Raw genomic sequence first — 22,335 nt, 5'->3', positions numbered from 1 at the left:
ATAGTTCGAGTCTTAGCTCTGAATTCTTTCTTAGCCAGAGCTCAAAAGTACAGAGGTTGCTGAACCAAGGTAAAGTCTGACTCCACCGGTCTAACACCTGGTGCCATTTCACAGCCATTATTATTTAGAAATAAGGAAGTTTATAAATACAGAACAGTCAAAAATGTCAAAAGTACTTGGCTCTTAGGATTAGCAGGGCAAAGACTTATTGTGTTTTTTAATAGATTTTTAGTACCATTTGATGTTTTAAACAATATGTATGTATTAGTCTGACCCCAAAATAAACTACCGATGGTATAGTAACAACTAATTTTTTAAATGAAATGTTAATAGTAATTATGATTACCACTATAGATAATTTTTCTTCTGTCTACTTTTCTGTTTTCATTCATTTCTACTATGAGCACATAATAATTTAATGCAAAAACATAAAATAAACTTAAAGTTTTAAATAATGATATAAAAATCTGCCCATTCAAAAAATAAAAATCCTTCTAATTTGTCATTTCCCCAACTTCCTTTGTCAGCTTCAATTAGGCTGCAGAGCCAGAGGAATAGAAATGTTTTCAGGGAGTCAAAGTAGAGGAGAGAAATGTTTTTGTGATCCCTGGGCACCTAGCTATGGAGATGCTACCCCCACACCACTCCCAAATCAATTAATCTCTCCTCCAATTTCCTCTTTTGCCCCTCCCTAACAAACCAACACAAAAATATTTTTTCCAAATAACTTCATTTTTATTATACCTTCCAATGTTGTCCATGTATTAGGATATGTTTCTGGGCAATGTCTGTCCTGTCCCAAGCCATTGCCAGATTTAATTGTTCAGATGCTGATAAATTTGTGCCTAGAGTAAAAGAAAGGAACAATCATATATTCTATTTAAAATGTCAACATATGAAGCACAAAGTGCCATTGAATGTGAAAACAGGAAGTAAGGAACAGTTTTAACCCTGTCAGACACTCACCTTTTAACAGAGCTGTTAGGATTGCTAGATCAAGGTCTTGCAACTCCTCAGAATCAGCCTCAAATATGATAATCTATAACAGTTGGAAAACATAAAGCCATACATTTTGGAAACTAGCAAAGAAATGCTTTCAAGACTATCCACAAAATTCATTCTTGAGCTAATGAATTGAGGAAAACAATCTTTATTAATGTCAATAATCACTGAATTTTTTAAAAATAATGTTGTACTTGTAGAAAAGAAAAATTTTTACATAGGGTAATAGAGAATTGTGGGCATGCAGGGGAAAAAATATCTAAAAAATTCCATGTATCCCAGAGGAAACATATAAAAGAACATTACTGCATTAATTTACTGTGCACGTACTACAAGGAAAGAAACTCAGTTCGGTTCCTTGTGTAAAGAAAAGCATCCCTCATTTTAAAGGAATACCAAATGAGATCCTTCTGTTTACCTAGCTTTAGAAACAAACACTTTTGCTTTTTAATGAGAAGTGAATCCTCATGGATTTGTCATAAAATAAGTGAGGCAATTGCAGTGCACCCAATGAGCAAGTACAACAAACAATACACTGTCATCACAATGACAAAGTGTCCTGGGCAACCCCTCATGTGACTATTTTTTTAAGACAAATAAAGATATTATTTATTATTATAAAAGGTCTCCTGCTGTTAATGAATGTATCTCAGTCTTTCCAAATAAAAATATATTTTATATAGTAGAGGGAGCTGTTCAACAAAAAAGAGCCTAGACTGGCAAGTTCTAGCCCCAGATATGCCACTAACTACTCAACCTTGGGTAAGTATCTTATGATCACTGAATCTGAGGTTCCTCACCCATGTTATGAGAGGAACCCTACCCTCCAAGGTCCCATTAAAGGCAGAAAAACTATGCTTCTACAGTTCGCACACTGGTTCCTTCCACCTAACAGTCCTTCTATATGCATGAATAAAATCAACCCTCAACTGTACAGGAGCTGAGAACCTAATTCCTATAGTGTGCAAACACTTAGTTGCCTTCTCCAGTTCTCTCTTGATATTACACCGCCACTCATTAGTATTTCTCCCTGATGACAGGAAGAGGCAAATATAAGAGTGATCTCTGTAACGTGTCCTTTCCTTAACTTACTGACTATTGTAGGAAATATAAAATGTAGTAGACCATGTATGAGATTTCAACTCTGAGCTCAAGTTTCAGTTCTATTTCATAATTTCATGACTCTGTAAATCACCCAATTTCTCTAGGTTTCTGCTCCATCTTCTCTGAAACTGAACTAAACTATCACTGCCACATTCAGCTCACTCAAGGGGCTAGACTGAGTGAGAAATATGTCTGAAAGCACACTGCTAATGATAGATACGGTTGTTATTTTTGTTGTTATTAAGTCAACTAAAACCGCAAGACTTTTTCACATATGCCTAGCCACACTTTGTCTAGCCTGAACTTGTTCAATTGGTTTTTTGAGGCCAGGTGCTTAGAGATGACCAAAATCTTGAATAATTGGGCCCAGCCTTCAAATTCTGGAAAGATCACCGTAAATCCTATCTGCATATTTACTGTAATTGTCAGCTTCATATCAGCTGAGTCATTGATAAAAATTTTCATGAAAGGCCCTAAAACACTAAAATCTTTTCCTGGAATCTACACTATGTTCATAACCCAGAGCGTGTGGACTCCATTTTCTATCCCAGATATATTGTCACGTTTCCCACCGAGGTACGTCCTTAACGGTCCCCTGCAGGGTTTACTCAGGATGCCACGATGCAGCCATCGAGCCCGGCAGACCTGAGTTCACTCAAGACAAGGAGCTGTTCCTTTACCCACTGAAAAGATTTGTTACCCGGCCGGGCGTGGCTCTGCGGTTGAGCGTCGACCTAGGATCCAGGAGATCAGGGTTCGATTCCCGGTCAGGGCACATGCCCGGGTTGCGGGCTCGATCCCCAGTCGGGGGCGTGCAGGAGGCAGCGGATCAATGACTCTCATCATTGATGTTTCTCTCTCTCCCTCTCCTTTCCTCTCTCTGAAATCAATAAAGATATATTTAAAAAAAAAAAACACAAAAGGTTTGTTTAATTTTCACGAAGTTAATCACTTTATGTCCTACTGCTATGCTACCTGAGTGCTTTCTCCCAGGTACAGCTGGGAATTCGAAACAGAGGGTGGGGGAGTTCAGAAACCAAGTTACTCAACTAAGGGTCAAGTTCGGTAGAGTTATATACAAAGTTAAAAATGAAAAATTCCATACTCTCAAAAATGGTGAAAATAAACATACAAGTGTTAAAATTAACACTCACAGAATCCCTGTGCGCCATGCACTCCATGAGAATCTGGAACAGGTGCCTGGTCTGTTTGAGGCTGAAGTTGAAAGTGTTCTGAATCATGCAGCTGATCTCCTCCTTCACCTGAGGGCGCAGGGTCCTGGGGGAGAGAAGTGGCCGTGACTGGACACATCGCAGAGAAGGGAACAAGGCAGCAACATCAGTACAAGAAAAGCAACCGTCTGCCCCACCTGAGAGGTTCCTAAGGACAGTTCTGCCGAGGAAGAAATGAGCAGGGGGGAAGCAGAGAGAAGCAGCGGCCAGGCGTCTGAATTTGGAAGAGAGTGTGGCCTGATCTGCCAGGATCCTGGCAAGAGTACACTTGGGGCAAGGTCCTCGGGCTGATAGATATCCAGGAGGCTATCAATCTCCAGAAATTATGGGCATCATATTCTCAAAAGGATCCGAAACCCCAAAAGGTTCAAAAACCACTCATCAAGGGTGACTAGGAAAGGGAGAGGTGTGAAAGGAGACGGAAGGAGGTAGAGGGTAGAAGCAGGGAGCTGGGGGCTGAAAGGGAGGGAAATTGTAAGGAAAGAATCGTCAGAAAGCAATTATAACATAAGCATAAATGCTTATTAAGTAAATTAGCAAGGTCAATATTTTAGTTCATTAGCACTTTATTTACTCACACGGTAGAAATATCATGCTTTTGAAATCGGAAGAATCACAATGGATATAGGGGGGTGGCTGGAGAAAAATTACCTTCTTATTTTAAAAGGGGTAAAGAGTTAAAACCTCAAATAAACACAAAATATGCTGTATAAAAGCCAGGATGTCGATTTCCCCAATCCTGCTATTTTTACTAATGGTCAATGACTTTGAAGGTGATCCAGTCACACTGGTTTCCTCGATCACTACAGATTTTTTTCAGCTTTAATGGCCATTTGCAGGAGCATCTCCTCCCACACTCTCCCTGCAAATGCTTTTTCCAGAAGCTCAGACAAGGCTCAAGGTCATTCTTCAGCTAAGGAAACAGCAACTTCCATCACTGGAGGGCATTTTGATTAATAAATACAAAAATCACTGAAAAATGAATTCCAGTCTCCACCTCTGTCCTTCAGGGATATCTGGCCCACATAAAAGCAGAGCTTAAAGAACTACAATGAAGGAACAGTCACAGAGTTTCAAAAGTGAGAGTCAACCACTTACCTTTCATCTGCTAAGTGTTTGTGGGTGAAGGCCAGGAGGTCGGCCGCCCTGCCAGTGCCTTCACACACCACCACGGGGTGTTTGTCCTTCACGGTCTCCCACACCGAGAGGATGACATTGGGACCTCCTTCCACCACCAGCCCCACCATGGGCACGCCTTGTCTTGAGCCTATTTCAGATGACAAACAATACCAAACTGTTACAAACTGTGATTGCCAGACACAAGTGTTTCGATCGCCACGTACATTTGTTACCTGCTCTACCCCTCTCTTTTTGACTCAGACTTGCTTAGTTCAAGACAAGCCAGAAGCTTGGACTTTTACATAAAAGTCGCATAACTACGGTGTCAGCATCTTCAAGTTTCTCTGGTTTTAAAAAAAAAGTAGCTAAAAAGGGTTTCAGTAATTTTTAAAAATAAGTATAGTCTTCAAGAAATAGTAACATTTCATAGGGGAAAATTTCAAACCTGTCTGAAAGAAAACAGAGTGATACAATGGATCCCGAAGTATCCATCACTCATCTCCAAAAATGATCAAACTTTCGCCAATTCAATCAACTTTTAATGGTGGTTACTTCTATAAACAAGATGGAAAGAGTAACCCTCAAAGACGTTTACATTTCAATTTATTGTATTTTTCACTGTTTGAATTTCTTATCATGACTATATATTACTTTATTAAAGTAAAGAAAACAAAAAAGAAGTGTTTGAAGTCATTCTTTTTTGTTGTTTTCCCTTTTTTTTTAGAGAGAGAGTGGAAAGGAGGGGGAGAGAGAGAAGGGAAAGAGAGAGAGACATCAATGAGAGAGACAGACACATGGATTGGTTGTGTCCTGAACACGCCCCAGTTTTCTAGTTCTCTCAGGCCAGTCTCTTTGCTGTTCTTCAGTCATTCCCATTCCCTCCTCTCTCTCTCTATCCACCCAACCCTCAGGACTCCTGGAGACTCTGCTAAAGTCTCTGCTCTTCCACAAAACCTCCCCGTCTCTACTGTCCCCCCTTTATTTTTTCCTGTCTCCCAGCTGTAACCCACAGCACCTGGCTCCATGCAGGCCCCCAGCCAGGACGTGCTGGCTGAACCCCTGTGGTACTCACAGCTGTGTATTTTCTGCAGAGAGAGATACTTTTCCAGGTTCCTCCTGAGCTTCATCTCATTTCCATACTTGCCCACGGTCCCGTCATCAGACAGGATGAAGTGGGAATGCATGCTGTTGAGTGTAGTGAGCTTGCTGAGGGGGTTCCCCAGGGTCTGGTACAGGCACACCACCTGCAAGGACAAAGGAGGGTCAGAGCTCGAGACCCTTCCAGTGGTTCAGCTGCTCCAAAGGCCTGTCTCTGCACTGTGGAGTTCTTGTTGAGGTTAAAAAGCATGATTTGCTACCAAGAGCAGTGCTTCTCAAGCTCTCTGTGGTGAAGGATCAATTGGGTGGTATGTTTTTTAATTTCCCATTTTTTTATTGACCAATATGTCCTACTATGCGTGACTAGTATGCAATTCTGCTCATGAGATGCAACGGTGCAAGTTCAACAGCACACTTACACCCACTGCTCAGCAAGAGCCCACTCACCTCGTGTGTGGATGTCACAGCGCTGCCACATTGCTAAAAATGCTTCTAAAGATTGTTTTCAATTTCAGTACTTACCTTGCTTCAGAAGATTAAAAAGCAGTTCAAGAATCAGCATCTTTACACAGACTACATCAGTGTCCAGAAAATATGCCTTTAGCAGATCTATTCCAGAATAGTATTTTGACACTGATTTTCTAGTATTTCAAGTGAGATGAAGACTACCAGCCAATCAAATGGCAGTTCATTCTATATAAAACATCCAGATCTTTATTAACATTTATGAACTCTTCCATTAAGCTATTCCAATTTTTTTTGTTTTCTTGTTTGTTTTTTGTTAATACTCACCAGAGTATAGATATTTTTTCCCATTGATTTTCTGAGAGAGTGGAAAGGAGGGAGAGGGGAGAGAGAGAGCGAAACATCGATGTAAGAGACACGCATCAATTGGTTGCCTTGATTGATTGCCTCCCGCACAGCCCCAACCAGGGCCTGGGTTCGAACCTGCAATCCAGCTACGTGCCCTTGACCAGGACTCAAACCCAAGACCTTTCGGTGCTCAGGCCCACGCTCTAACCACTCAAACATGCCGTCCAGGGCAGCAATTCCAATTCTTATTTGTTTTTCGAGATCAGAGGACAGGATTTGGATTCAAAGAGCACAAGTTTAACTCCAGACTCTTCTTACTAACTCTGGGTAATCCCTGCCTCCTTTCTCAGACTGATGTTCTTCATGTATAAATAGAGATGATAATAATTTCTACATCAGAGGGTTGCTATAAGGCTTAAAAGAAATAATGAATGTAAAAAGCACTATAAGCTTTACAAACATTATTCCTAAAAAGTTACGTTTATAATTCCTAAGGATGACACTGAGGCCAGAAATAAAAATGAAAGTTATTGATAGATTAAATACATATTTTTTATTCATGGAATAATGATCATAAATAATATAAAATAAAATCTTGAGGAAATGCAGCATACATGACAAACAAAAATGTAAACAGACTGAATTACAACATAAAAGGTCTTTCAAAATATAATAATTATACTTAAAAATGCACAAAAACCACATGAAACAATGTTGAACTTCACTAGTAATCAAAGATATGTAAATAAGAACAGGTAAGTATCATTTTATATCTACCAAAATGGCAAATTTTTTTAAAGGCCAAAATACCCAGGGCTAGCAATGGAACAGAAAAATGGGCACCCTCACACCCTGTTGGTAGGAATGCAAATTGTTACTTCCTTTCTGGAAGTCAGTGAGTCACATTTTTAAGGGTAGATACCAACTAGCCCAAGCATACTACTTTGAGAATAACTTTAAAGGAAATAAAGCCAGCTAACTTCAAAGATCTATATATCTTATTACAACATTAATATCACTTTTGTAATAGGGAAAAACAAGAAATTTACCTAAATAAACAATAACAGAGGAATAGTTAAATATAGTACAGTGGAATATTATGAGGCATGAAAAATCGAAATGCACTGCTAGCCCCCCAAATTTGGTCTGTTAATACTATTTCCCACTAAAAGCAGCCACTCATTTCTCTAAGAGCAAAAAATATATACAGTGAACCTAGAACATTTTTTCATAGCAAAATGCAAGAAAGCTATGGAAAATGACTAGAATTATGTTAAAAGGACTCAGGAGACAACTCAAAAAAGCTCCACTGGGCAAAAGGAGACCATTTGAGCATGATTAATAATAATAACTGTAATGGATTGAAACATACTAAATATGTTTAAATTCATGAATCCAAAAAAAAAAAAAAATCTCATGATTCACCTTGGAGGATGGTAGATAATCATCTCATTGATTTGTAAACCAGGAAATAAAGAGAAAGAGTCTAGCATTTATTCTACCCTCTCCTATAGAACTGCACCACAAGGTGAACCAAGTGGCTGGTAAGAAAATGTTTTTCTCTATAGAGTGTTTAACATAATAAATGAAGAAAGAACACTATAATAAATATTAGCATTTTGTAACCCTATTGAAATAACAAATGTAGGCAACGACATCATAAAAAGAGGTAATCAGCCCTGGCCAGTTTGGCTTAGTGGTTAGAGCGTCGGCCCTCAGACCAAGGGGTCTCAGGTTCAATTCCCGGCCAACCTCTCTCACATCAATGTCTCTCTCTCTTTCCCCCTCTCTCCCTTTCACTCTCTCTAAAAAAAATCAGTGGAAAAAAATAGCCTCTGGTGAGGATTAACAGGGGAAAAAAGCAAAAGGGCACAAAATAAATATTTACCAAAAAAAAGAGAGAGACAATCATAGGTTACCAGGGATGGACACACGTCCTATAGTGTAAACCTGCACAAATAGAAGCTGAATCTGATCATGCCTTTGGATCAATTTACAGGAAAGACAGGAGAGACAGGAAAAGGCTAAATCCTACAAAGGGGTTAAATCTGCAATCCAATCTGTGGGAAACTCTTCAGGTCAAATGACCCAGTTTCTTCAACAAATAAATGGCCAAAAAGGAAAAGAAAAAAAAGGAGATGGAGGGAAAATCTATATATTAAAAGTGATTTAAAATGACTCATTTCAAAAAATAAGTCACTCAAAGACCTATCAACCCATCATGATATAGGAAACTTTTTTGGATGATATCAAACAACTAAAAAATTATGAGACAATCAGAAACTTGAACACAGACTAGGTATTTGATGATATTCAGGAATTATTATTAATTTTTTAGGTATGGTAACAGCAAACTAGCTATATTTTTTAATTGTCCATATATTTTAGAAATACCTATTGAAATATTTACTAATGAAATTTGCTTCAAAATAATGGAGAGAGGAGGTGTGGAGTGGATAATGGAAAAGATGAAACAAATTTGGCTATAAGTTCGTAAGTTGAAGCTGGGAGATGGGAAAACAGGAGTTCAGTATTCTAATCTATCTTCTCTTTTAATACGTTTAAATTTTCCAAAATGAAAAGTTAAACTAAACCGTAAGCATGTCTATAGTAATTGACATAGAACAATAACTACTGTATGTTAAATAGTTAAGCTAAAAGAACAGATTTGCAGTAGTGGGTTTCCATTATTACTGATTTTACATACAAACTTTTTTTACTATACATATGCACAGATACAAAGAAAAAATTCTGGAATAATACACACCAAAATATTAACCATACTTATCTTCCTTCTTCATACCTTTTGTTATAGCTGAGATTTTTACCAAAAATACCCATTAGTCATAAACATAATTAGACAAGTCTATTCTCTTTAGAAAAACAAACAGATGGAGCTAAAGAATCAACACACAGGAATGAATGAAGCAGGGAATAGTACGAGACGAGGGGAGCGAGGGGCCAAATCATGAATGTCCTTATTTTGCTGCGTGCCCTCCACTGCAAGGAGCTTGCCTGTTCCTCTGAGTGAGGCAGGATCCACTAAAGGGTTTTTCACAGAGGACTAGCATGATCTAGTTTATATTTTAGAAGAACCAGTCTGGCTACTGTGTTTAGAATAGACTGTCGTAAGAGACAAGGGTGAGAGTAGGGATGGCTATTGTAATCATCCAGGTGACAGGAAAATGATGACTTGAACCTGACTCAGTCACAGTAGGGATCATGAGAAGAGGTCAGATTTGGGGATGATGATAGATGATGACAGACAGACAGATGATAGATATGTTTTAATTTAATCCTCACCTGAGGATATTTTTCCCATTGCTTTTCAGAGAGAATGGAAGGGGGGAGAGAGAGAGAGAGAGAGGGAGAGAGAGAGGGAGGGAGGGAGAGAAGAATGGATGTGAGAGAGACATATTGATTGGTTGCCTCCCGCACGTGCCCAACCAGGGTCGGGGATCGAGCCTGCAACCAAGGTACATGCCTTCAGCAGGAATTGAACCCAGGACCCTTCATTCTACAGGCCGACCTCTAACCACTGAGCAAGCCAGCTAGGGCTGGATATATTTTAAAATTAAAGCTGAGATGATTTAGTGATGGATCAAGTTTGAGGCATGAGACTAAGATTATTCCATGAGTCCAAGGTTTTCCTTGAACAACTCCAAGGATGGACTTGTCATTTTCGAAGATAGGGTAAGGAAGGCAGAAGGAGTCAGAAGTTGATATTGGATATATTACATTCCGTATGTTCATTAGCTATCCAGCTACAGTGCTAAGTGGGCAATCAGACACATGTTCATTTCCTTTTGTTGTGAAAGGGTTGTCTACTTACATCTTTTCCAATAAGATCTCTCTGGTTCTCAATGACACCCCAAGGAGGGATTCCAACTGTCCAAATTTTTCTCAAACACTGGGAGAAATGGGCTTTCAAGGCATCCCCAACATGTTTGGACACTCCTGTGAACAACCAGTTTAGAAGTCAAGCTTTAACTTGCAAATCATGAGAAAACATCACGACTCTCAGAAAAAGATAAATAGACAAGTATATGCAAAGAGACATTGTTAGGAAAAGTTGTTGCCCACGGCGGAATTTAATTCCTTATCTTGGCTTCCTCTGCTCCTTCTTGACACCTCCTTACCAGAACAATTCTCCTCTCCCTATGAGCAGTTTCTGCTTACAACCTCAATTTTGCCCCCACACTTGCCTGACCAGAATGTCCTGTAAGCCCAGGCCTGAAATCACAAATGCTCTAAGGATTTTTTTTCTCTAACCTTCTCTACTGCTCCAGCAAAACATCCTTCAGGTGTGTTCCTTGCTTCATTCAGGCAAGTTATTTTAATAGTTTTATATACACAAATATTCCAGAGCTAATACATTAATGCCCTTCTGGGAATAATAATAGTAGCAATAATTATAACAGCCAACTCTTACTATGCACCAGTTGTTTTACATGTGTTTACACTTTAAGTAGAAACTTTCTTAGTCCATTAGTCAATTTTATAGGTAAAAATTAAGGCATAAAGAAGTGAAATAACTTGCTCAAGGTTACAAAACTGGTAATTTGCAGAGCTTGGATTCTTATCCAGGATATCTGATTTTTCTTGAAAAACTTCACTTTTTAGACCAGTTTTAGGTTCATAGTAAAACTGAATGTACAGGGCATTTCCATAAGCCCCCTAACCCCACACAACCGCAGCCTCCCCTACTATCAACAACTCCCACCAGAGTGGTACATTTATTACAACTGATGAGCCTACAATGACACTTCATAATCACCCAAAGTTCACAGTTGACATTAGAATTCAGTCTTGGCGTTTTACACTCTATGGGTTTAGACAAATGTATAAATGATATGTATTCACCATTATAGCATCATATAGAGTATTTTCACTGCCCTAAACATCCTCTGCTCTCTGCCTATTCACTCTAGCTCTCTCCCATCCCCAATCTAACCCCTGGCAACCACTGATCTTTTTACTGTCTTCATATTTTGCCTTTTCCAGAATGTCATATAGTTGGAATCATGCAGTATGTAGCCTCTTGAGATCGGCTCAATCTGACTTTTAATCACAATGCTACATTGCATTCTTTATTTATCCTATGTATAGTACTGACTCTGTATATGACATTAGCACAGAAAAAAATAATAACCCTGCACAGCGCACGCCAATACCAAGTGCTATACCCTTCTCCAAGCCTTCCCAGGTGCCCTCGGTTGGAACTAGAATTTATCTTTTCCTTTTACCCCCAAACACTTTCTTTGTATCTCAACAATGTCCCACCTTTAGTTTTTGCTTACTGTCTATTTGCTTACTGTCACAAACTACCCCATCACTAAACCCAGAGCTTGTATCTTCCTCATCTTTCCATCCACAGAAGCTATCCAACTGCTTTATATGTAGTAGATTCTTAAGGCTTGTACAATTTAATTTAAGTAAATGTAAAAAATTGATGCCAAGTAATGTTTAACCACAACTGAGAAGCATCTCAAGAATAGGCAGAAGTTCATAAGCAAAGCTTCTTAAATGTAAGTGTGCATAAGAATCATCTGGGGATGTTGTCAAAATGTAGATCCTGATCCTGTTGGTTGAGGAAGGAGCCTGAGATCTGCATTCCCAACAAGCTTCCAGGGGATGCTGAAGCTGCTGGTCCAGGGACCACTTCTTGAGTAGTCAAGCCCTAAGGAGTTGTGGTTGAATCAGATCAGGCCCTAATTATTCTGTTTGGTTTTGTTTTGCTTTGAGAGAGAGAAGGACGGAGAGAGAGAGAGGGAAATGGAGAGAGACATGTTAGCTTTTCCGCTTATTTATGCATTCATTGGTTCTTGTATGTTCCCTGACCAGGAATCGAACCCACAACCTTGGCTTATCAGGACGATGCTCTAACCAACTGAATACCTTGCCAGAGCAAACTTAATAATTGTTTAAGGAAGCTCCAAGTATGTCTCATTTCTCATTTATTTTGTTCATATGAACTGTTTCGATAGTCTTCACACTATTATATTTGTGTTCCTTAATTGGTCCTAACCCAATTAAAAAAAGGCAATAAGTAAAATAAAGCACATAATGCAGTGATGCAGTTAATTAGCCTTACCCAAGTCTATGTTTTTCTGAACTCTGCAAAACTTCCCAACCCACCGCCTTTTGTACTGGAAATAAAATAAGTACTGTACAACAGACTAAGAACTCCACCAACTTCATTTTCTTCCAAGAATCTGAAACAATAATTATCTCAATAAAACAACCAGGTTACCCATTGATAATCCTTTGGTTTTATTTTGCTTTGGTTTTCAGTCATTTGCTTCCTTCATTCCTTTAGTCAGAAGAAATGATTTGTCAAACCAGCATCTGTTGCTCAATGCCTAGCAGATGTGTAGGCCCTGGTGTCTAGCTAACAACCAGGAAGAGAAGCTAATACACAGACTCATCCTAACTGATAAGGAAAAGCAGAGAATGCTACAAGTGCTATAGGCAGTAAATGCTATAGAAATTAAGAGACAAAAGTGAGTTGAGATAAAGAATGCTTCATGGGTATGTTGGCATCTAATGTAGCTCTTAAAGGATGGGCTGAATTTAATAGGAGACATTGCCCGGCCGGGCAAGGCTCCACGATTGAGCATCGACCTAGGATCCAGGAGATCAAGGTTCGACTCTCGGTCAGGGCACATGACTGGGTTGAGGGCTGAGTCTCCAGTGGGGAGCGTGTAGGAGGCAGCCGATCAATGACTCTCTCATCACTGATGTGTGTGTCTCTCTCTCTCCCTTCCTCTCTCTGAAATCAATAAAGATATATTAAAAAAAAATAGGAGGCATTGACTAGGACCAATCAAAATCAAAAGAAAGGGAAATAAAAGATGAAAAACCATAGTGATATTATGATTTATAATACGAAATATATATTTGGTTTTCATCCTATTCCTGACAGAGCTCCTTAAACCCTGGAACTTCCTAAGTGGCGAGAGTAACAAAGGTATGTTAATGAGGTGACTCCAGGACTGCACCAAAGCATGGGCCTGGTTGCCAGGGGAACCAACCAAGCGTTTAGAGGGTTGGAACTTTCAGCTCCACCCCCTGACCTCCAGGGATGGAAGACAGCTGGAGAGTTAGTTCAATCAGCAATGGCCAATGATTTGATCAGTCATGCCTATATGACAGAGCCTCCATAAAAACCAAATGGCCAGGGTTTAGAGAGCTTCCAGGTGGGAGAACAGGTGGAGAAGAGGGAAGGGCATGGAAGCTCTGTGCCCCTTCCCACACACCTTGCCCTATGCATCTCTTCCACCTGGCTATTCCTGAGTTATAACTCTTTTATAATAAACTGGTAATCAAGTGAGTAAACTGGTTTCCTAAGTTCTGTGAGCCACTCTAGCAAATTAAACCAAAGGAGGATGTCATGGGAACCTCTGATTTATAGTCAGTTGGTTAGAACTACAGATAACAATCTGGACTTATGACTGGCATCTGAAGTGGGGACAGTCTTGTGGGACTGAGCCCTTAACCTATGGAAGCTGATACTATTTCCAGGTAGACTATCAGGATTGAGTTGAATTATAGGACACAGCTGGTGTCAAACAATGTGTTGAGAAAGAATCCAAACATCAGAATTAGTGTCAGAATCATAACAGATGATTGTTAACAGAGGAGGGTTTGAGAAGTTACTAGTTCTCAACCCTGGCTGCACATCAGACACACTTATGAAGCCCCACCCTGAAAAACTCTAGTTAATCTGAGGTCAAGTCTGGGCATCTGTATTTTTTAAAGTCCCTATATGAGTCTCTGCAGACAGTTCATAAATACTGATGCAAAGAAGTAGGGTTAGAGGTTCAGCGACTACTACATAAAGCCCTTGAATGTCAGATTTCAAGGAGCATGAAAGTCAGTGATGGAAATAGTGAATGAAATGACAATTATGTAGCTAATAATCTCCTCATGCCCAATACACTCAATACAATTATTACACGCCCCACTGATCTCCAATGCCTGGGAACTTGACCGTGGTGAGGTTAGCTCATGTCCATACCCACACACTACACACTTGCATGGGTTCCATCTCCTTTTTAACCTCATTATAGTCCAAAGCTCATGAAAGACTGTTTCCTTCTTACCCAAAACTTTTACCCAAAGTTATATAAAAATAGTATATTTTAACAATGGTAAAAACACATTCCAGAAAAAGGTCTGTGGTTCTCTTGCGTTTCTTTGCCAGTCACTACGCTTTTAGTCTTTCTCCCTAGTGCCCCCACACCTGGGAGTACTGCAGAGTGGCGATGAGCTGCCCTACTGTCTGATTCACAGTCACAAAGAGGGAATTTTTAAAAGGTGTGTCACAAGGGAGTGTGCTTTACCGGTATTAATGCCTTCAGTTATTATCCACGCTCCCGTTGTCTCGGCAGCTTTGACCAGACCCTGGCTGAAGATCTCTTTAAGTTTGGATGGCATCGTGAAGTTCTGGATGCCCCCGTGGACAGAGATCACCAGCTTCGGCAATTCCATCTTCCACTCTTTCAGCATCAAATGTAACAGATGATCCAACTTTGTATCATAAGAAGTTCTAATGTACTGGAAGATAAACATATACACATGTCCATAAAACAGTGAGAAACACATCATCATCATAATGAACATGCAGAGAGGCAATTAAAATCACCAAAACTCAAAAGGTAGGGTCTGAGATCTCTTCAAAAGTTCATTTTCACATAATGGAAATATTTACTTTGCAAGGATCCCATGCCCCCTTTAAGTTCCTTCTGGGAATTACAAATCACAGTAGGAAGGCTTCCTCTGGTTTTCAAGGTTGCCCACCCATGTTCTCAGAAGGTCTCAGGTGAGGCAGAAATATTTCAAAGTGACAAAAATCACTACTCCAGTAAACCCGTTTACAAAAAGTTTTTAGAAATAAGTGACATAGGGTTTTTCATAACTGTTATGTTTTAATTTACTTGACATATTTGCATAATTTAAATTAAGATCCAGGAGCATGCACATTTAATTTCTTGTAAATTTTACATTCCAACCATTTCCTTTATATTAATTATCCCTCTGAAAATGTTTTTCCCCAAAATAAATACTTTTCACAAAAGTGTCATATCTTTGATTAACCAATGTAACGGAAAAGATGAGGAAAATCCAAACCAGCAGGTAGCCCCAGAATCATTTTGCATTTTGCCTAAGGTTATAGTATATGGCTGACTTTCTTTTTCCAGCAGCGGCAGCCACACACAGATCATTAAAATCATGTTGAGATGAGTTTGCCTTCCTCAAGCATAAGCCAACCAACAGCAAGAATAAGTCAGATTTAGAGGAAGAAAAATGACCTGCCATTTGACCCAGTGATCCCACTTCTAGGAATATATCCTAAGGAACCCGAAACACCGATCAGAAAGAAGTTACGCACCCCCATGTCCATAGAAGCGCAGTTTACAACAGCTAAGATCTGGAAACAGCCCAAGTACCGATGAGTGGATAAAGAGACTGTGGTACATTTACACCATGGATACTATGCAGCTAAAAGGGGAAGGATCTTTTATCCTTTGGAACAACATGGAAGGAACTAGAAAGTATTATGCTAAGTGAAATAAGCCAGTCAGAGAAAGACAAGTACCACATGATCTCACTTAGATGTGGAATATAATAAACAAAATAAAGTGATGAACAAAGTGGATCCAGAGACATAGAAGCATGGAAGACACTGAGGGATCTCAGAGGGAAGGCAGGGATGGGGGAGTGTGTGGGGAGAGATTAATCAAAGAACTTATATGTTTATAAGCATAACCCATGGACACAGACATTGGTGTGGGGAGGGCCTGGGGTGGGATGGAAGTGGGGTGGAGGGGATCAAGGAGGATAAAAAGGGGACATCTGTAATATTCTCAACAATAAAGATAAAGAAACTTAAAAAAATAATAAGTCAGATTTACAGGAAGAAAGGAGGGCGATAAAAAAATGAATTATAAAAATATACCAAAAATAACCATAGGTGGATATACAAATAAAAGTTATCACATTTATCCTCCAGAATGTGAAAGAAATTTAAAACAATTTTCCATTTATCTTTGAAATTCAAAAACCATAATCTTTTTATGTCATAATTAAAACATTACAATTTCTGAACATCATGATGGTGCAGCCATCACAGAATGCGAGTCATAGAAAGAATCTGAGGACACCTAGGACTCAGTTTACAAGTGAGGAGAAGCAGTTGCCACGGCTTTATTACATATTCCAATAGTAGGAAAGAAATACAAGCTGGCCTTTGTGAAATGACTCATGTTTCTCCCAATGAGTAAGCGCAGAGGGGCAGCTCTGGTCTAGTTCATCTTTCCTCTACCCCAGCCTCCTCCCAGGAGCCCCTCCCTTGCAACCATAAGAACTTTCAGTTCTAGAAGACATTTCTCCTTGAGAGTTCAGGACAAACAACCTGGATTAAATTATCAGCACTAGAGCCTTTCTCCCCAAGGCCAACCAAAGACTGTGCTAAAGGTTAATCACACACACACACACACACACACACCCGCCTTTATAACTAACTCCCTCCGCAGGTTAGGTAGACTCAGACCGGCAAAGAGCCAAGAACAATCCTCTGGGATGTGGTGGTGGGATAAACAACGGGGAAGGGGAATGCAGTGGAAGGAGGTGAAAAACCAGCTCTCACAAGCTTCCCCCTGCTCACGGAGAACTTGAAGGGCAACTCTGGGCTGAAGTATAGAAGAACAGACACTTCTCTTCTGGAGATCAAATAAAACTCATTCAGCTACTGTAGGATGTAACGGGAGCCAAATGCTAAATGTAAAATGTATTCGTGATCAGGAGGTCTGTCTCACCATATTTTCAGTTCTCCTAAATGTACCATACTCTAATTCATGGGCCTTTGCATAAGGTATTTCTTTTGCCTAGAGAGGTTTTACCCCTCAGTCTCACCAGACACCAAACACCTCAGCCAGCTTTCTGATCTCAGCCTTACTGTCCTTACATTCAGATGGCTTCCTTGACACTCATGCACAGCCCCAGAAAAACAGGACTCACCTTTTTTATTCCCTCAAACAACCCTGTATGCCCACTTTCTGTGGTGACTGTATGTTTATTTTGTGTTTCCTTCACTAGACTCTTAACTGTCTGGGTTCAGAACAAGCCACCCCAAGATGTGCCTCAGTGGTACGCAGGTTCCTGTGAGCTAAAGGAAATTTTAGCTTCAGGCTCAAGAGAAAATTTTGTCCCTCCCTTTAACTACTATCTGTAGGGCAGGGCAAACTTCTATTTGCTAAATGTCTGTTCTTATCACCCTGCAATGACCCTTTGAAGCCCCCAGGTGCATTGCTTCATCTCCAGCTCAGGATGTCTTACACGCCTCCATCCCCCTTTCCATCTCTGAGCCTCTCCGCCAGTGGGGTCTCTGACTCTCTTGCATGCAGGGTTCCCATGCATATGTATTAAATTTGGTCATTTGCTCTTGCTGATCTGTCTCATGTCTATTTGACTATTAGGCCAGCCAGAGAAACTTAAGTAAAGGAAAGTTTGTTCCTCCCCCATAAAACCAATGGAACATACACTCTTTGGGGCATAGCAGAGTATGGGAACCCAGTATATTTGTCAAATAGGTGAAAAAATGAGTAAATGAAGGTGATTATGAATAAATATAAGCAGCAAAAGGAAGAGGAAAGACTTAAGGGGAAAACTACATACAGACTAATTACATACATACTAAAGAGTTGGCTTCCAAAACCGATTGGAGAGGAGCATGAAAGCAGTTTCCCTGCCAACTAACAAAGACATCAATGCACAGAGTTCAATGCAAGAGGATTAATAACTGGAAACGCAGGTTACTGTAGAACTATATTATGAAACTTTATTGTGATTGCACTGTGAAGAACTGTTGCTTCAGATCCATCCAACTGATGCCACACTCCAGAATACAGCTGATTCTGAGCCTCCCCAGGTGCCCCACAGACACATATTTTCCCCTGGAAAAACTGCATTTAACAAAGCAGCAGGTGGTTAACAAGTTCGAGAAAACAACTGGGAGGTAGCTGACCTGTCAATATGCAAACACCATGCAAAATTACCATGTTAGGGACAGAAGGAAAACTGCCTTGAGAGACCAGTACTAGAATTCCGGGGTGCAGAGAGAGGTTCCCCCATTCCCTTCCTGAGGAGAGGCTCTCACGAGGCCATAGCAGGCATGAATAGCCACGCGTTAAGAGTAATTGCTACGACCACGCTTCAGCGAACGCCTGCTGTCTGGGAGTAACTTTCTGAGTTTCACAGGAGCAGCCCTCTGGCAACTGTCTCAAGAGCAACAAGCCATCATCTTCCACAGAGGGCATAAGTTTGCTGAAAGAGCTCAGTCAAATAAACAGCGGGCCACACCCCTGGGAAAGGGAGAATCAGGCCATTTTTGTCAAGAGGTTAACGACATGGATCTACTTTTCAATAAAACCTGGTCATCTGATCATCTACACTTGGCGATATAATTAGGAGATACAATTTGGAGGTTGTAGCCTCTTAGAAACCAGCAATATAACGTGGGTTATTAACAAACCTTGGCGTGGTGGATGTGCGCGCCTTCCTGGAAATTAATAGTGCCAAAGGTATCTGTAGGGCTTCTCGTCGTGTGCTTTTCAACAGACCACTGTTCATTTTCATCGCCACTGGCAGCTGAAGTGGTCCGGGTAAAATCTATCCCAGGATGGTCTCCAATCAGTCGCCCACAGTAACACCTTAAATTTTGGATAAAAACCAATTTCAAAATAGAAAGCACACAATTTCTGTATAGAAAATAGAAGTAATGTTTCTACATTTCTCTAATGCAATGTACAGATGACATATATTAATACTTTTTAGATGTCACATTAAGATTTATATTAGATTTTTCACACTAGACTATCCTCTAAGAACCCTCAGTGGTTCTCTCCCTTATTGCACATCACAATCATTTGGGGAATGTTTTAAAAAAAAAAATACTAAAAATCTCTTGCACAGCCATGTCCATAGCAGCATTATTCACAATAGCCAGAAGAATGGATAAACAGAATGTAGTGTATGCATATTACAGAACACTCAGCCTTAAAGGGCAAGGACATCCTGTGATGTGATACGACATGGATGAATCTTGAGGAAGTTATGCTAAGTGAAATACGCCTGTCACAGAAAGACAAATACTGTATGATTCCACTAATATGAGTGAGGTACATAGAATAGGCAAATCCACAGGGAAAGAAAGGAAAATGGTGGTTGCCATGGGTTGGGGGGGCCAATAGGGAGTTACTCTTTAATAGGCAAAGAGTTTCAGTTTTGCAAGATAAACTTTTGGAGATTCGTTAGACAGCAATGTGAATATACTTAATGCTACTGAACTACACACTTAAAAGTGGTTAAAATGGTAAAAAATTAAAAATCAAATTGTAGAATTTAAGTAGGTGTGTTTCATCTTGTGTGAATTATACCTCAACAAAATTGTTTTATAGCCCTTGTCAGAGTGTCAGCCCGATACACCAAGGTTGTGGGTTAGGTCTCCGGTCAGGGCACACACAAGAATCAACCAGTGAATGCATAAATACGTGGAACAGCAAAATGATGTTTCTCTCTCTTTTTCTCTCCATTCCTCTTTTTCTCTCTCTCTAAAATCAATAAATTTTTTTAAATGTTTTATAAAAAATCTCAAAATCTCTAGTATACAGTACTTGAGGAGAAAATGCCCTCATGTAAAACAATATGCACATCAACAGGAAGGAATATTAATGTAAAAAATAGATGCAACTTCAGAGAAATATGTAAACATAGAACTATGATGAAAAAAGAGCTATGAAAGAGACTTGACTGTAAACATAAATAAATGAATATATGAAATATAATTTTAAAAGAACTTAATAAATATTCTTGCAAATAATTAGCAGTTTTGAAAATGATTTCATATTCATAGCCATAATTTCTACGATACAACAAAACATACTAAGCAAAATAAAAGGTTACATCTTTTTAAAACTAAAACTACATAAAAATAATAAAATATAATATTCATCATATTTGTGAAAGAATGATAGACGTCTCATCCTGGATAAATAAGGAACAATCAAGAGAACAAATTAAAAATTGAATATGTAGAACTTCCATACTTTCTTCAATGAAAAATTATATATCTGCAGACCAAAAAAATTATTTGTATCAAAAATGTCAGATCATATACCTATTACATACAAAGAGATTATTATTCTGCCTTATAAATGATTCAGGCTTTTGTGTATGTGTATAAAGCAACATACATGTACAAATTATGGGGTCCAACTAAGCAAGGAAGCAGGATGAAGAGAAATCAAGAAGTTGGAAGGCGGAGACAACGGTGGGGATCCAATGGAGGCGCTCTTGACGCTAAGGGAGGAAGGAGAACCCCAAATGTAAGGGTGCACATCAGCAGGATCTACTAGTGAGAAATGTGTCTGGTCATCTTTTGGAGCAAGGGTCACTCTTAGAAATGAAAAAGCATCTCTTTATAAACTCAATGATGCATCTCACTGTGGCTTTTTCTAAACAGAACATCAATGGAGGCAACCACACCTGGAGAGAGAAATCATTACTCTTTCATAAGACTGTTATTCAGTTTGAACCCACTTGTTTCTAAGTCTTTTTCTAATCTAATCCATTTGATTTGAGTTTATATAGTGTTAGTCTAGTTTTTAAACAGTTTATTAAATTATGGCTAAGTAGAATATGCAAAACTGTTATTCTTTTGAGCATTTGAAATCTTAAGACCCTGTTGTATGTCATCAGTTTGGCTCAAATAAATTCTTATAAAAAAAATTTTTTTTAACTGTGGCAAAGTGGCCCCAAAGAAGAAACAGACCATCCCCAAAATTTAGGGGAAAAAAGATTCCATGTTCATCCCTTTAGTTATAACTTTCAGAAGTCCTAAAATATACATCACTAACAAGTACTAAAAACTCACCTTAAGAATCAACTTGAGAAAGGTGCCAATTTTATAAATTCTATAAAATATCCAACAAAATCCTAAAAGGATTTTTCAGGGAACTTGATAAAGTGATTCTAAAATTCATATGGATGTATAAAAGTGTCCAAAAGAGTAAAACAACTTTTGAAAGTAAAAATAAGCATAGAGTGTTTGCCCTGTTGGGTATCAAAATATATTTCAAAGCTATAATAATGGAGCACAGTCGCATTTACCAGGAACCAGAGAAGTATATGTATGATATTGAAAAGAAAGCTCAGATATAGAGCCACAGACATATGGGAGCTTGGTATATAACAGAGATGACATCACAAATTAATGAGGCTAAGACAGACTGCTCAGTAACTGATATTGGGATATCTGGCTCTCTATATGGGAAAAAATCAAAACTGGGTCCTAGCTAGTTAAAATTATAAATTTTAACTGCTTTTAATTTCTGAATAGTATGAAAATAGATGTTTTTACAGTATTGTTCACATTAGTTTCTCTGAAGATTATAAGGTTGGGAGAGTACTGACAAGGAGAGATTCTGGAGAATCAAGTAGGAAGTAGGAGGAATAAATGAGAGCTTTTCACTTCACTACATGCTTGTGTTGCTTAGAATTTTAACAAAATTTTAAATAATTACTAAAAAGAAAAATAATGTTTAGCAAAAAGTAAAAGAGGTTAGTCAAATGGAAACTCTTCCCCCTGTGTTATGGACTGAATTGGTTCCCCCAAATTTGTATGTCGGAGCCCTCGGTAATTGCCAATGTGACTATATTTGGAGATAGATCCTGTAATCCAGGAATAAAGTTTAAATAAAGTCATAATACTGAGGCCATAATCATACAGGACTGGTGTTTTTACAAGAAGAGAAAGAGACACCAGAACTCTATCAACAAATGCACAGTGGAAAGGCCATGTGAGGACATAGCAAGAAGGTGACCATCTGCGCAGCAAGAAGAGAAGTCTCATCAGAAACCAACCTTGACTTCTAGCCTCCATCTATGAGAAAACTAAGGAAATAAA

General features: G+C 39.1%; 1 protein-coding gene across 1 annotated transcript in view; it reads right to left on the bottom strand.

Moving 5' to 3' along the window:
• Nucleotides 1-22,335, bottom strand: part of TRPM6 (transient receptor potential cation channel subfamily M member 6) — a 122,201-nt gene that overhangs the window by 68,486 nt on the left and 31,380 nt on the right. Inside the window, exons 4-11 of the mRNA XM_081150606.1 lie at nt 18,904-19,081; nt 14,714-14,927; nt 10,201-10,325; nt 5,530-5,701; nt 4,437-4,605; nt 3,261-3,384; nt 967-1,039; nt 745-845 (exon numbers count right to left, since the gene is read on the bottom strand). Of these exons, the coding sequence (XP_081006732.1) occupies nt 745-845; nt 967-1,039; nt 3,261-3,384; nt 4,437-4,605; nt 5,530-5,701; nt 10,201-10,325; nt 14,714-14,927; nt 18,904-19,081 (1,156 nt within the window). The remainder of the gene's footprint in view (nt 1-744; nt 846-966; nt 1,040-3,260; nt 3,385-4,436; nt 4,606-5,529; nt 5,702-10,200; nt 10,326-14,713; nt 14,928-18,903; nt 19,082-22,335) is intronic.

Source organism: Miniopterus schreibersii (genome assembly GCF_964146895.1).
Source record: "Miniopterus schreibersii genome assembly, chromosome: 11".
Taxonomy (NCBI): Eukaryota; Metazoa; Chordata; class Mammalia; order Chiroptera; family Miniopteridae; genus Miniopterus; species Miniopterus schreibersii.
Note: the sequence above shows the minus strand (reverse complement) of the source record. Positions and strands in the feature narration are given on the sequence as shown.